This window comes from Gouania willdenowi (genome assembly GCF_900634775.1).
Source record: "Gouania willdenowi chromosome 24 unlocalized genomic scaffold, fGouWil2.1 scaffold_320_arrow_ctg1, whole genome shotgun sequence".
In the NCBI taxonomy this organism is placed as follows: Eukaryota; Metazoa; Chordata; class Actinopteri; order Blenniiformes; family Gobiesocidae; genus Gouania; species Gouania willdenowi.
The window spans coordinates 2934053-2950980 of NW_021144848.1; the positions used below are offsets into that span (position 1 = coordinate 2934053).

The following is a 16928-nucleotide window of genomic DNA, read 5'->3' on the forward strand; positions in this document are numbered from 1 at the left end:
TAGGACATCTTTTAAATGTTTTCCTGAATATAATAACGTGGTGTCATCCACAAATAGAATACACCTAAGTAACTGAGACACAGACACAATGTCATTTACATATAGAAGAACAAGTATAGGTCCTAGGACCGATCCTTGTGGTACCCCACAAGTTATGTTACAATTTTTAGACTTTACGTTGTTAATTTCACCCATTGGTGGGCCACACCTCTTATACCATATTTATGTCATTTATGCAACAATATCTTGTGGTCCAGCGTATCAAACGCTTTTTGAAGATCTACAAAGATGCTCACTAAATAGTGCCTTTTATCTATAGCGTTGGCGGTTTCTTTATTTAGTTCCATAATTGCTGTAGCAGTTGAGTGATTAGGACGAAACACATATTGGCTGTTACTTAAAATCTTAAATTCATTTAGAAATGTATTCAGTCTAATCACAAATAACTTCTCCAGAATTTTAGAGAACTGTGGAAGAAATGATATTGGTCTATAATTATCATCACTTCCAATGTATTGTTGAGGTTGTTTTATGTTGTTAAAGTCACTGAAGGATTGTGAGCACAGGTGAGCCAAGGTAACGAAGAAGCTGATTGGTCCACTTGACTTCAGTAACTAAAGCTGCTCCACACACACACACACACACACACACACACACACGCTCTCTTTACAAAGAACACAAGTATGTGTGTGTGTCAGCACGGCGGCGCCTGCCAAAGCCACCTCTGCGACGGAGGCGTTTCCATGGCGACAGCCAGACATGAAAGATGGGAGCAGAAACGGCTCTCCCGCTGGAGCTGTGCTACATTACACACACACACACACACACACACACACACACACAACACACACACACACACACACACACACACACACACACACACACACACCAGACTGTGTGTGTGTGTGTCTTATCATAAACAGCACCGCTTTTATGGTATAAATGATCAACTTATGGAGTTACTAAAGTATGAATTCACTCAGAATGTATACGCTTACCGCTTTCATTTTGCACAGGTACGTTTACGAAACCTCCCACTGACCGTCTCACTGTAGCGGGAGGGAGGAGCTAAGCACAAGTTGCTTAGTTCTGCTCTCAGACAGAAACCATGACTCTGCAACATTAGTTGAACTATGACTCAGCAGTAAGGCTCAAACTCCGACTTTGAAACATGTCATGCTATAATTGTTTACGATGCTCGGGTTGAGCGAAGCGTTCAAACAATGACTCAGCATTAATTCTCGGGTATGACTGGCTGTAGAATCCATGACTCAGCCACAATACAAGAGCTGTGACTGCAACATTAGTTAAACTATGACTCCGCAGAAAGAATCAAACACCGACTTGGAAACAAAAGTCATGCCATGATTGTTTACGATGAACGCAGCGGTGTGTAACAATACAGGCAACAGTCCCTTTGTGGTCTAAACATGACTCAGCAACAAAACGAGGGCTGTGACTTTGTCACATTAGTTAAACTATGAATCAGCAAAAAGACTTTGACTTGGAAACAAATGATTGTTTACGATACTCGGGTTGAACGTAGCTTTCAAAAAATTACTCTGCATTAATTCTCATGTAGGATGGACTGTGAAAACCATTACTCAGCAACAATACAAGAGCTATGACTAAAAACATTAGTTAAACTATGACTCAGCGGTAGGATTCAAACTTTGACTTGGAAACAAAAGTCATGTCATGAATGTTTACGATACTTGAGTTGAACGTGGTGGTCAAACAATGACTCAGCATTAATTATCTGGTAGGGTGGGCTGTAGAAATCATGACTCTACAGCAATACATTTGTGTTCATGCCACGACTTAAGCAACAGTGCCTTTGCAGTCTAACCATGACTCAGCTGTAAACACTTATTTACGGCTCTTTACATAAAGACTGTGGCGCTGTGGGTTTGGCTGTTAGCGGCTGGTGGTGCCGAGGCCTATGCACTCACCTGCGGTGCGAGTTCCTGTTGCTATTGACATGACCCCGTCCAGAGCAGCCAGGAGTCGGGCACTTTAAGACATTTTCATACATGGCAAGGACTTTGACAGACAGGAGAGAGACAGCGAGGGTTAGGAGCACACAGGAGAGTTAGCGGGCAGTTAGCGTGGCGGCGGTTACACATGCGGGGGGCACCACAGGGTGAGCATGAACACAGGGTCAACGTGGAAGGGACTGAACATATACTCAACTGTGGTGTGTGATCGCTGTGGTCACATGACTCTTTATGAGATGAAAGGATGAGGTCATGCACTGCAAACATCTGCTGATGGTGAGAAAGTGAAATACAATGAACACATAATTAAACACACACTTATCTCTTTGTTTTGATCAATTACTTTTGCAGTATCTAATATGGCGCGCAGCATTCCATTTTGCCAATGGGAAAGGACAGGTACCACGCAGGTGTCGCAGTTCAACTGGTGTTCATTTTAATTGGTGACAGCCCGGACATTCACAGGCTCTCACGTAGTTAATCTAAACCGTTAGTTTCATAGAAATATAATAACATCAAATTTCTCTATGAGACTGGTCACCAGATGACACGGTCACCAAATGAACTGGAGCACCAGGAATCTCTACAATCTGAACCACTTTGTTTTGGGAAACCTCAATTTACGGGAATATTTCAGTTTTTTAATATTATTGTTAAAACTATAAAACTGTTCACCAGATGACTTGGTCACCAGTTAAACTAGAACACTTGGTAACCCTTTGTTTGGGGAAAAATATGGCAAAACCACATTTCTGAACACACCGCTGATTTCCTTTTCCCATGTTGTCATTAAAACCATAAAACTAGTCAACAGATAACTTAGTCACCAGTCAAACTGCAACACCGGAAATTAGAACTGCTCACTGTGACCAGTTCATCAACAGTCTAAAGTGTTAGATATGAGAAAATAATCCAAAAGTACATTTCTGATGACAACTAGGAGTTGAAACCATTAAACTAGCCATCAGATACCATGATCACCAGTTGAACTGGAACACAGGAAAGTGGAGCAGAGTTGAAGTCTGAAATGTTTGTTGAAATATTACTGCATTTTTTATGGTTTTCAACGTCTCCCAATAAAACCATTAACTGGTCACCACATTAGTTGGTCACCAATATAAGTGGAACATCTTTGACTGTGGGCAAGGTTACTGTTGTCCTAACTACACTTATGCAGAAAGCTTTGACTTTCTTTTGCTTTTCAAAGTCTCACATCAAAACAATGAAACTGGTCACCAGGAAAACATGGTCACCAGATAACATGGTCACCAGTGAAACTAGAGCATTGTAATGATTTTTTTTTTTATAATCGTAGGCTGAGCACTGAAACCTGACACTGTCAGATTACAATAAATTTGCAAACTTCTAATCCATTTTAAGTAAAGATGCTCCGATCGATCGCGATCGGCCGATCGGTCTAAAGTCAGATGAAGGTACCGCTGTGTCACTTTAAATGCTGAGAAAAGTAAGGAATGACGGACTCGCCCGTCACACGCCGACAAACCAACAACAACACAAACGCTGAGTCATGCAGGACGGATGATGGTGGACGGGCAACATGCTGCAGGCGCTCAACAAGTCATTTTGGTTTTTAAGACACTTTGTTTCAGATTAATCAAAACAACCAACGCTGAGATCGTACATGTAAACTCTACGTCCTTCAAAATAAAATGCAATCATTTGCTCTGTGGAAATAAAAGTAAAGTGCTTTGGACCAATCAGAGGCTAAGGTTAGGGGCGGGGCAGATTTTAGTTTGGTTGAGTATCTATGAGTGAAGCTTTATTGTGAAGGGGTGGTTTCCTCCATCCACAGTCAGATGGTTCCTGAGCCTTCCTGAAAGGACTTGTCAGCATTTTTCCTGGTGCGACAGCGGCAAGTAGAGGAGGACTTACTCTCAGGAGGGACGCGGTCTTTGTGGGGACACCCCGACAGGCTGCGGTGGTGCGGGTACAGACCGGTGACATGGCCGGTGCCGTCACAGCCGGGCGTCGGACACTTGCTCTCCTTCTTCTCTCCTCTGGAAGAGTCTGAGGAGAACAAACTATTACTAAACAAGTAATAAATGTATAAAAATCCCATTAAAGGGATCCTTCACTGTTTTTACAAAATTTAAAATGTACTTATTATTAAATCTATGTCTAACAAAACACATTGATACGCACCATATTCATCTAATTGTATTTTATAAATAGGACTACTTCTAAATGATCTAAAAATCAGGCTGAATGTTTGACTCCAATAGAAAACAATGGGATGTTTACAGGCAGTGGGGCCGTGTGACATCATCAATCACATGATTTCAAGATGGAGGAACACAGGCACTAAAACTGTAAAGTAGTCCTATTTATAAAAGTAAATAAAACAAATATTGTGCATAATGTGTTTAGTTAGACATAGACCTAATAATAAGTACATTTCAAATATTTTTCGTTCTGCATCTTTTAGAAACCACAAAGAATCATCATCATCATCATCATCATCAGTCCCTCACCTTTAGGGTAGAACGCCCTCTTCATCCCGTCATGATGCATCCTGGACCGACGCTCCTCTGCACCGCCGCTCATTCTCAGGCCATCATCGCGGTTGCCACGGTGATGGTGATGGTGGTGGTGGTGGTGATGGTGGTGGTCCGAGGCCGCGCGGTCTCTCATGACCTTGGCCCGCTCTGACTCCAGGGCGATAGCTTTCTCCAGCAGCGACAGGTTCCCCTTGGCCATGTCGAAGGTGTCGTCGGAGCGCTCCGAGTTGACTGACGTGGTGTCCTCGTCGCCCTCGCGGCTGCAGGAGGCGCTGTAGCCGCGCGACGCCGGGCTCAGCTGCTCCTCCAGCTTCATCAGGTTCACCATGTCCGAGTATCTACGCTCGTCATGGGCGTCCTGACAGCTGTCGTACCTGAGAGGGAGGGGCAGAGCACTGTCATGTGTTAGCAGTTAGCCAATAGCAATAGTGAAAGTAATGAAGACAAGTACTCACGTTACTGTAAATTAGTTGCTTTTATGGGTACTTGTACTTTTTTGTGTATATTTCTAAATCACTTATTTTACGTGTGCTTATTAAGTATGTTTTAAAAGAAGTAATTTGTTACATAGTCATCAGTTAAAGTAGAAAACTACATTTCTGAAGACAGCTCTGATTTATTTTTTGAAATGGAATTTTAAAAACCACAGAAATTGGTTAAAACGTTGCAAATTAGAGTGGACAAAAACTGACAGAAAAAGTGGTAAAAATGGTTCAAAGTGTTAATATTGGAACAATTAGTTTAAACTGACAAATAATGGGCATAACAAATGATGAATGTGGTTAAATTAGCAAAAAATAAACATGAAATATGTTGAAAAGAGGCTAAAAGTGACAATAATGGATCAACATATAAGTTGGTATATTTGTAAAAAAATACAAAAAATATTAGCAAAAATAAAGGTGAGGGGTTAAAGTAAATAGTAACTTTTACTTTGAGTACTATTTAATCAAATGACTTTTTATTTGAGTATTTTATGCATGACTTGTCATTGTACTTGAGTACAATTTCAATTGAGTAACGGTACTTCTACATGAGTAGAACTCTTTACACATGTTAGCGGTTAGAATAAAAGATTTAAACTGGATGGAACAATTGTTATGCATGCAAAACTAATTTAGAAACAACAAAACATTTATTTTGTGAAATAGTTAAATCTATATGGAACTCTCTATATGATTTGTTGTTTTCTAATAATATAAACATTGATTTCTGGTCATTTCAAATGTTCAATTTGGCATGTTCCTTAAAAATAAAAAACATAATTTTTTTGATTAATGATTTAATTACAATAACAAAATATTACACACACAAATGTAGATATGGTATATGCTATGGAGATTTTATTGTTTCAAAGATTCCTAGATAAAATTCAAAATGTTCATGCAGGAAAATTATTTAATTTGATTTTTAGGTTAAATTTATCAAAAATACCCCTTGTACAGTGTTCTTCTTTTATTTTTTTATATTTTCCTTTTGTGTGTTGTTCTTATGTCTTTTGGTTATTGAACTGTGTTTGGTGGTGTATTTATAGTTTGTGTTTGTAAATGTTGTGCATTGCGTGTTATCTTGTTTGCAAATGAAAAAAAAATCAATAAATTAAAAAAAAAAAATGCGTTAGCAGTTAGCGGTTAGCCGTGAGGGGCGGAGCTACTACCTGCTCATGTGCAACATAGCCTGGTGCTCTCCAGGGTTCAGGCTCTGAAGGACGGGTCGGTCCGACGGCGGGGTCTCGCTGAGCTTGCGGGCCAGATCAAAGCACTGGTTCCTCAGACACTCCAGGCTGCTGAGACACACCTCCTGCTCACTGCCGTCCACCCGCCGCCCATTGACGAGGCCGCACTCCTCCAGCAGGGCGCCCTCTGGGTAGCCGTCCTCAGGCAGCATGGTGCCGTGGCCCTGGGCCAGCAGCTTCAGGGAGTCCACCGTCTCCCGCACCACGTCGCTGTCCAGGTCTACGCTAAGCTCCGCCTTCCTGCCGCCACCATCCTCGTCCTCCTCCTCGTCGTCATCGTCGTCCTCGCCGCCGCTGTTGGACGAGTTGCTGTTCATCTCCGACTCAGTCATGGCCTGGTAGGCGGCGTCCTCCGCAATCTTCCCCAGGTTGAGAAGCGATTTGGCCACCAGTTCGTCGTAGTTCTCGTAGTCCTCTGGGGGGCCGTGACCCACGTTGTTGTTGTCGTCCCTCTGAAGGGGGAGGAGCTTCAGCTGACCACAGGGTTTGTTCTGACCTCCTGTTGCAGCCGAGAGACAGACAGATACCGCGTCACTTTGTGACTTTGGTCTGTACAAAGCACTATACAAATATATTTTACTTAATCTTTGTGTGTTTCAGAGGCAGATTATATATTATATATATAGTTATATATAGACCGTCTCGAGATTCACGCCAACCACAATGTGTGTAACATATACAATAATGCAAAAAATGATTAGTAACATAATTGATAATGGTGACGACAAAAATTTGCGTAGATGCGTTAATGTTGTAAATTCATGATAAAATCTTTCTGCATCATTTTTGCTGCAGTACCATATATGAACTGTGGGGGGCAGTGTCACTTCACCATTTACATTGTGAAGAAGAATTGTGCAACAAAAGAAGCCGATGGTCACATGACTCAAGCGTTAAAAAATAACTCGTATTTTTAAAAGAACAACAAATGAATTCATTTGTAATGAAAACTTTTCACCACTAAAACTCTGCGTATGGCGTCTGTTCTCTAACATGTGAAAACATCTGAGGTCATGGAGAACATTGTTTTATTTCATTCTCGACCAATCATCGCCCACTGTTTGCTTTTTCCAGGCGAGCGACGAGGCTTCGTCTGCAGAGGATCGATGTGTTGGTTTTAGGGACAGCGAGCGCGGGAGGGAAAGGATGAGTGGAGAACGTGTGAGGTGCTCCGATTCAGGAGCCAGAAATATCCTCAGGAGGAGAGAGTGAGACGCAGAGCGTGTGACGAGAGGGAGGGAGGGGGAGGGGGAGGGGCCGAGCGCTGATTATTTTCAAGGCGCCGTCAGAAGCGATCGAGGACACGGGAGTGTTTGAGGGAAGAAGGCAACACTCTGAGCCACAGACGAGGGAAAAGTCCACAAAGCAAACCAAGATTTTTCTACAACAAACTACGATTAAATATCATCGTCTTTACTCGACTGTTTTTACAAGTTTGGCTTAAAAGCTTTGAAATGTCCTTATTAGTAGATCTATACCTAACATACACACATTATTATGCTGCACATTTGTTTTATTAACTTTTAAAAATTGGGAGTACTTTACAGTTTTAGAGCTGTAAATAATTATGACTGCAGGGGACAACAGTTCTCACTCTGAAGTTTGGTAGTAGACAATGAAGTGGAGAAGAAGAGCTCTCCTAAGGGACCTGTACCCTCCCTTAAACAGTGCGCTGACACGCTCTGGTGGCGAGAGTTAGTGAGTAAATCACAGACTGTTGAAGGACTCCCACTAAAAAGACTTCTATCCTTAGGGTTTGTGTGTCTTCAACAGTCTGTAATTGCTAATGCTAAATTATCTAAAAAGCTACTAAATTATCTAAAAAGCTACTAAATTATCTAAAAAGCTACTAAATGATCTAAAAAGCTGCTCAATGATCTCTTCTGCTTCTCTTTGAAGGCGGTCACATCCTGCTCTTTTCCCTATCTGCCCCAGTGCTTGTTTTGTCTGCTGTCTTGTGGATCTAATAGGAGACTCTCTCTGCATTCATCCAAAAACTGAAATTATGTAATTAGTCAGCTGGTCACCAAATACTATTGATCAAATTTTCTCAATGAGAAGACCAGGCCGAGGCGAGCCTGCGTGTCCAGACGGAACATTTGTAGCCGGATACACAATGGATTCTTGGAACAAATGAAAGACTGTCTTTACTCTCCATGGAGGACGTGGAGGATATTACATGATTGGAATCATGGTAGCAGGGATGCTGTTGATTGGAGCTGGCGGCTATCTGATCTATGGTAAAATCTGTATTATGTTAGCAGCTGTTTTGGGAAGTCTGCTAGTCATCACTGAGGGATGGGGCAGAGCACTGAACTCACAAACAATCATGATGAACGAACTCAAAAGTAAGCAGGAGGCTACTTTGGAGCATTTGCATGGAATTTTATCAATCTTGGAGTGGATGTCTCGGCCAATTGCTGTTTGATGCCACATATTGGATTTATTGAGGCCAGAGACTCCAAGGCTACTGAAAGAATGCTAGTCTGAAATGAAAACAAATCGTTATCACCCTTTGGCCTCCCCCCCATGCACCACTCAAATAAAGGTTGTGTCTAAATCTTACCATGGATGTTTACAGATCTGACTCTCCGTCCCTACTGCTCCCCCCCATCTCCTCATTTGCCATCTGGACTCTTGTCTTCTGAACCAAGCCTATCAAGGCCACATAACATCTGACTGTTTCAGAGTAGAGAGCAAAAGGTTTTATTTTGTCTACGCCTTCACCGCACTCCACCCGCCCCCCCTCCTCTCCAGCTCAGGGAAGTGTGGCGAAATGCCCAGAGGATGCACGCCTGCGACCCCCAGTAACTGGATATCCTCTCTCCCCCTCTTCGCCAACCCTGTCCCCAGACCCACCACCCACCCACACGTGCTATGTTTCATGACTGTGTGACTGTTTCTTTTGTATCGTGCCGAGGTGGTTTTTTCCCTTGTGTTAAACTACACTCCCATAGGAATTCAGTCTAATACCTGCCTCCCCCCCCCCCACTCTCCTCCTGTTCATATCCCACTTCTCATGTAAACATGATGGCGCCAAAAACGACAACCGCGGTGTGTTGATGTGTGTCTTTCACTGCAATTACCGAGGTAAATTCCTAGTATTGTTCTAAACGTACCAGGCGAATAAAAATCTTTCTGATTCTGAAAAAGCTGCTAAAAGATGTAAAAAGCTACTAAATGATCTAAAAATCAGGCTGAATGTGTCACTCCAATAGAAAACAATGGGACGTTTATAGGCAGTGGAGCCGTGTGACATCATCAATCACATATTTCAAGATGGAGGAACAAAGGCTTTAAAACTACAAAGTAGTCCCATTTATAAAAGGAAATAAAACAAATATTGGTGCATAATAATGTGTTTAGTTAGACGTAGATCTACTAATAAGTACATTTTAAAAAATTTAGGCCACATTTGCAATAAAAACAGTGGAGGATCCCTTGAAGAAGAAGAAGAAGAAGAAGAAGAAGAAGAAGAAGAAGAAGAAGAAGAAGAAGAAAGTAAATAATGTTGGATGTTAAAGCTGTAATTGGTGCGTTCCAACATCCAGAGATTATTTTCATGCACAGAATTCTCATCTGCGACAGAAAAAAAGAAGGAAGAGTTGTGAGCGACTCACCCATCTGACGGCTCTGCTCCTCCTCCTCCTCTTCATCATCCTGCTCCTCCTCATCGTCTCCATCTTCCACCTCTTCCTCGTCCATCCCATCCTCCTCCTCTTCCTCCTCCTCCTCCTCCTCTTCCTCAGCTGCTACCCCTCCACTGAGCGCCGGCCCACCTCTCTCCTCCTCCTCCTCATCCTGCTCCTCGTTGTCTTCAGAGACCTCCTCCTCCTCTTCTCGTCGTTTCTCCTGTGGCCCCGCCTCCATCTGATCATTCCTGAAGCTTCCGTAGGACTCACCGTCCTCGTCTTCGTCAGGGTGGGAGGTGAGGAAGGGTCTCTTCTTGGCCGCCGGCTCCAGTGGTTGCTTTTCCAGAGCTTTCCTCTTTTTGGCCAGCGGACAGCCGTACACACTGTGGACACACACACACACACACACACACACACACACAATTAGACCAATAACAAACACAGAGGAAAGACAAATGAAGACGGAAGTGGTGTGAAAAACTTTTACTCTCCCTTAAACAGTACGATCATTATTCTGAATGGCTCAGCCTTAGAGAGGAGGTGAGGAGCTCAGAGTAGAGCTGTTAGCCTGTTGGAGAGACTAGACCTATGTGTTGGCCTGGGAAAGCTCGGGATTCCACAAAAACTCATGCTCAGGAATAAAAATATAAACATTTGTTGGAATTATGCGGAAATTGGAAGCAACTTTAAATAATTGTTTCATATCCAAAAATAAAAAATCATCCTCCATGCAAAATGAAACAAATAAAAAACATACAGTTGAATTTTGCTATTGGCTGAAACGGATTCTTTAGATTCTTCTGCATCATCAACTTTCACTGTTGGCTCCGCCCCTCCTATAAAAGCTGAGAGGAGGGAGGAGGATTTCCTCCAATCACAGCAGTCAGTGAGCATTGATTGACAGCTCTAATGAGGAAGTCCACTGCGTTCCGTGTGCGGTGATGTTTATGATTCAGAGAGTTCATCTATGCTATGTGTGTATTTACAGACACAACTATGCTATGTGTGTATTTACAGACACATCTATGCTATGTGTGTATTTACAGACACATCTATGCTATGTGTGTATTTACAGACACATCTATGCTATGTGTGTATTTACAGACACATCTATGCTATGTGTGTATTTACAGACACATCTATGCTATGTTGTATTTACAGACACATCTATGCTATGTGTGTATTTACAGACACATCTATGCTATGTGTGTATTTACAAATCAGGACTTTAGTTTAGGACTTTAATTTAATTTGTGTAATTGGAGGAACTGAACTGAATTAGTTGGTCATGTCATGTTTTCTCTGGATTTGGCCCCCGGGCCTTGAGTTTGACACACGTGATCTAAAATATCTGAGTCAGCTGTTTAAACATTACTCCCAATGTGTGGCTGATTCCAATAAATAATTCCAATGAAAAGTTTGTATTTTTGAGTATTTTTTCATCTCAAATGTTCCTCTCTGTGGTCCTAATGGAGACGTTCAGGATGGATCCATGATTACAAACTGAATAAATAAGGAGGAAACAGTCTTTGGACGCGTTGGAGGGCGAGCAACAGATCGATGCAGTGAGAGAGAGAGAGAGAGGTCAGAGGTCACACAAAAACAGGAGTTCATCCTCGCTGCAGAGCTTTTTCTTTCACCTTCGGGGAAACACGAGCCGCCCCGAGGACGATGTGTTTCCATCACGAGGGTCAGGGCGAGGCTCTGTGGAGGAAGGGTCAAAGGTCACAGCGCTGAGCCCCGCCTCCCCCCCACTGCAGAATGTTTTTACTCGCTCTCCTTCAGCCAAGACAAAAAGAAAAAACGAGCAAAGCTTCGACAATCGTCACAAAGAGTTAAGAAAACGTGGTTCTAATTAAATGTGTCAAACTCAAGGCCCGGGGGCCAAATCCGGCCCTTTAGAGCAGGAGTTTTTAGACTCATTTAGTTTCAGGAGCCAAAACAAAGTAGTTTGATCTGAAATGGGTCGTAGATTTGAGGCAGAAAAACGAGTAAAGTCAACATAATGTCCCCAAGTTTAAAGTATATAAAGTATGTACCGGTGTATGGCGCCCACAATATCCAGGCAATAAGTGACGGATGTCAGATTTTCTCTTTTAAAATTAATTGATTTTTGTTACCAATTTTTATTTAATTTGGGTAATTATGTGAAATTATTTGAGGAAATTGAGTTTCCTTGAAACATATTTGAGATTCAAAATGACTGCAGTCATTATCAAAAGCATGGGGAAAATTGCCATCCTCCAAATAATGTGGAGTTTTTTTAAATTTGTGTATTTATTTTGATTGTGTATTAATCATATTGAGAATTGGTTGGTTTCTCGGAATCTGACTTTTTTTGCTGTCTGCTGCCGGCTGAATTGGATGCTATCTTATCTCATATCTCCAAATTAATACACAAATTCAATAAATTATAATCACATGATGGCAGTCATTTTAAATCTCAAATTGTCAAATTTTCCAAAATCCTGCAATTTTCTTCAAATTATTGCACAAAATTTCCCCAAATTACATTAAAATGTGTCACAAAATCCAATAAATTGAAAGTGTAGATCCTGCAGGGACTGAAATTTGTCACTTATTGCTTTGATATTATCAGTTCTGTACATGTTTTATCATTTATTTATACGTGGAAGTGCCAACTAGAGCACAATTATGATTAAATTACTAATTTTCCTGCCTAAAATCTGTGGCCCACATAAGATGAACTAATCTGTTTTAGGCCCCTGACCTTAAAGGAGTTTGACGCACCTGCTTTAATTGATCACAATCATAATCAGTCGCTCACAGCAGGTGATCAATGATCAATGATGCTTCTGTCCTGGTGGTGGCGCTGTTCGTGGTGCTGATATATACAGTCTGCCCCTACCAGTCTCCTCTCAGTCCTCCCTCTACCTCTCTCTGGAGGATGTCGCCATGGTGACAGGGCTGCTGCAGTGTGAGGACCAGGAGGGATGCAGCCCGTCTCCCATGGCAACAGCCAGTATAGAACGTAAAGGCCCTCCCCCCCACACCCCCTCCCACCCGCTCACATCGCCGCCAACACCCAGTCTCTCCCACATTGCCGTGGCAACGAGCAGTGTTGGCACGTGCCGGCATTCCCGTGAATACGTTCATAATTAAAACCATGACTTCATTCATGAGACGCACTTCATCACCAGTGCTTCAAACTGTGGTTTCACCTCATGAAGACGTTTCCATGGTTTCAATGCAAACAAAGTAAGAAAGGACATTCTTTGATAAATGATTTTACTTTAAATAAACATTTCACAGCATCCAAATAAAAAAGTGTGCAATAATCAGATTAAAACCAGCTGCAAACCGGTTTGGAAACAGTAATGAATCTGAAAACAAGCTACCAATCCAATTTGAAGCTACAAGCACATTATCATAAAGTAGGTCCAACTAACTGCTCTGAAAACCAGCAGAAACACATATAAAACCATTAAAACCAGCGAACAAACAAGCTACAAACTAGTACAGACTTAAAACCAGCGAACAACAAGCTATAAAACTAGTACAGACGTAAAACCAGCGAACAAACAAGCGTACAAACTAGTACAGACTTTAAACCAGCTAACAAACAAGCTATTAACTAGTACAGACTTTAAACCAGCTAACAAACAAGCTATAACTAGTACAGACTTTAAACCAGCTAACAACAAGCCTACAAACTAGTACAGACTTAAAACCAGCTAACAACAAGCTATTAACTAGTACAGACTTTTAAACCAGCTAACAACAAGCTATAAACTAGTACAGACTTAAAACCAGCGAACAAACAAGCTACAAACTAGTACAGACTTTAACCAGCTAACAAACAAGCTAAAAACTAGTACAGACTTAAAACCAGCTAACAACAAGCTATAAAACTAGTACAGACTTAAAACCAGCTAACAAACAAGCTACAAACTAGTACAGACTTTAAACCAGCTAACAAACAAGCTATAAACTAGTACAGACTTAAAACAGCTAACAAAACAAGCTACAAACTAGTACAGACTTTAAACAGCTAACAAACAAGCTAATAAAACTAGTACAACTTTAAACCAGCTAACAAACAAGCTATAAACTAGTACAGACTTTAAACCAGCTAACAAACAAGCTATAAACTAGTACAGACTTTAAACCAGCTAACAAACAAGCTATAAACTAGTACAGACTTTAAACCAGCTAACAAACAAGCTATAAACTAGTACAGACTTAAAACCAGCTAACAAACAAGCTATAAACTAGTACAGACTTTAAACCAGCTAACAAACAAGCTACAAACTAGTACAGACTTTAAACCAGCTAACAAACAAGCTACAAACTAGTACAGACTTAAAACCAGCTAACAAACAAGCTATAAACTAGTACAGACTTTAAACCAGCTAACAAACAAGCTATAAACTAGTACAGACTTTAAACCAGCTAACAAACAAGCTATAAACTAGTACAGACTTTAAACCAGCTAACAAACAAGCTACAAACTAGTACAGACTTTAAACCAGCTAACAAACAAGCTATAAACTAGTACAGACTTTAAACCAGCTAACAAACAAGCTACAAACTAGTACAGACTTAAAACCAGCTAACAAACAAGCTACAAACTAGTACAGACTTTAAACCAGCTAACAAACAAGCTACAAACTAGTACAGACTTAAAACCAGCTAACAAACAAGCTACAAACTAGTACAGACTTAAAACCAGCTAACAAACAAGCTACAAACTAGTACAGACTTTAAACCAGCTAACAAACAAGCTACAAACTAGTACAGACTTTAAACCAGCTAACAAACAAGCTACAAACTAGTACAGACTTAAAAACAGCCAACAAACAAGCTACAAACTAGTACAGACTTAAAACCAGCTAACAAACAAGCTACAAACTAGTACAGACTTAAAACCAGCTAACAAACAAGCTACAAACTAGTACAGACTAATTACTGAGAAACCAGAGAAAACACAGATTAAACTTGTCAAAAACCTTTTTTTTACCCAAACATAATAAAAACAGAAAGAAAATCTATGACCGCAGGAGACGACAGTTCCAACTCTGTGGTTGGTTGTCGACAATGAAGCAGAGAAGAACAGCTCTCCTAAGTGACATTTACTCTCCCTTAAACAGTGCGCTGACACGCTCTGGTGGCTAAAGTTGGAGAGTAAATCATGGACTGCTGAAGAACTCCCACTAAAAGTCCTTCTATCCTCAGGGTTTGAGTGTCTTCAACAGTCAATGATTTACTCTCTAACTTTAGCCACCAGAGCGTGTCAGCGCACTGTAAAGGTCCTTTAGGAGAGCTCTTCTTCTCTGCTTCATTGTCGACTACGAAACCGGAGAAACACAGATTAAACTTGTCCCAAAAACGTACAAACAATCTTCAAACCAACTAACGAACAAGCTACAAATTAAACTTAAATACTTTAGGGCAGAAATTATTAACTTTTATCATGGGGCGGGGCCACAAACATGTGACTGTATCTCATTCGAGGATCACATCACCAACAGTGATGTCAGCATTAGAATAACGACCAATCAGAGCATTAACACAGGAAACAAAAAAAAAGTGTGTTTGGTGTCGTTTTGTGTATTTTTCTGTTATTTTGTGTATATCTGGACTAATCTTGTGCGTTTAAATGTTCTATTTTTCACTGAAACAGTGCCCGACCCCTGGTGGACACATTATGAACAGCAGTAATTAGGGTCTAAACTCTTTTTACAGAGACGTGGAGGACAGAAATACCAGCAGAGCAGCTCCACACGTCTTCATTAAGGGAAAATGTCACGGTAAAGATCACACGGCCCGACAGTTTATCTGTGGGAGATAAAAACCAAGCTTCTGTACGACGGCTTTACCTCTCACTGACACAGCTACTTTCATTTCAATCATTTCAATCAATGATTGTTTTTAATTTTTAGTCTTCTTAAAATTTTTCATTATTTCAAAAAAATTAATAATGAAAAAATCAATTTTCTCTACTTTAACCAATGATTGGACAGTCTTTGTCTTTGATGTCTTTAGCTTTGGAAAATGTTTTGTGTCGTTTGTTTACTAAAGATAACTTCTAATTGGCTCATTCAAAATCATGTCCCGCCCCCTTACCTCAGAACAGGCCATTGATTGGCCCAAATTCAATTTTTTTAACAATTTAATCCTTTACAAACATTTTTTGTGCAGTTTTATTTACAGAAAATAATCGACCCGATGACATTAATGAAGGTTGTTGCCATGGAAACCAACGTAGACAAGTGATACCCTTCTGTTTGAACGGCTTCTGTGTGTAAAGATTGCGTATCCATGGAAACCAACTCTATAGATCCCAGAGTTAATTGTGAACTCAGGGCGCCGACACATGCTGTATAAATAGACTGCGGCTGTTGCCATGGCGACAGGGATTGGGGGGAGTGGGGGGGTGGGGGCAGAGAACAGAGGAGGAGGGGCTTCAGGTGTGAGGACGTGAACAGGTCCTCTCTGTAATCGAAAACACCTGAAAAGTGAACACGAGCTTTGATTCATCAGTGGAATTCAGAGAAATGGAATCAGATGCACCAACACGCTCTCTCTCTCTCCATAATTACCATGCATAGTCTCTCGCCCTCGTCTGCAGCATTCCCTCGCTCCTGATCTGCTTTAATTAGGACTGGAGTTTAATTGATGGGAAACAAAATGACCAAGGTCACATGATCACACGCACGAGAGAGAGAGAGAGAGAGAGAGAGAGAGAGAGAGAGAGAGAGAGAGAGAGGAGGGACAGATGAAAGCCTATATGGTAAAAACGCAGGGATCATCTGAGGATAAGTGTGTGTGTGTGTGTGTGTGTGTGTGTGTGTGTGTGTGTGTGTGTGTGTGTGTGTGTGTGTGTGTGTGTGTGTGTGTGTGTGTGTGTGTGTGTGTTGCAGAGGTAAAGGGGAAATGAGCACGACCCCCTTTTTCTAAAGTTGGTGTTTCACACTTCATGGCGTCTGTGACAGACAGTAATTTAATATCTCCAAAAACAAAAAAAGGACATGAAAAATACACAAAATGTGAGTAAAATGTACAAAAACACACAGAAATGAAT

General features: G+C 41.2%; 1 protein-coding gene across 5 annotated transcripts in view; it reads right to left on the reverse strand.

Annotated features, from left to right (window-relative positions):
• The window catches only part of myt1la (myelin transcription factor 1-like, a), a 49321-nt gene that overhangs the window by 17766 nt on the left and 14627 nt on the right, over positions 1 to 16928 (reverse strand). For all 5 annotated transcript variants that reach the window (XM_028440505.1, XM_028440501.1, XM_028440504.1 and 2 more), the window contains exons 6-10: positions 9872 to 10266; positions 6174 to 6750; positions 4490 to 4890; positions 3891 to 4025; positions 1953 to 2043 (exon numbers count right to left, since the gene is read on the reverse strand). In XM_028440505.1, coding sequence (XP_028296306.1) covers positions 1953 to 2043; positions 3891 to 4025; positions 4490 to 4890; positions 6174 to 6750; positions 9872 to 10266 — 1599 coding nt within the window. The remainder of the gene's footprint in view (positions 1 to 1952; positions 2044 to 3890; positions 4026 to 4489; positions 4891 to 6173; positions 6751 to 9871; positions 10267 to 16928) is intronic.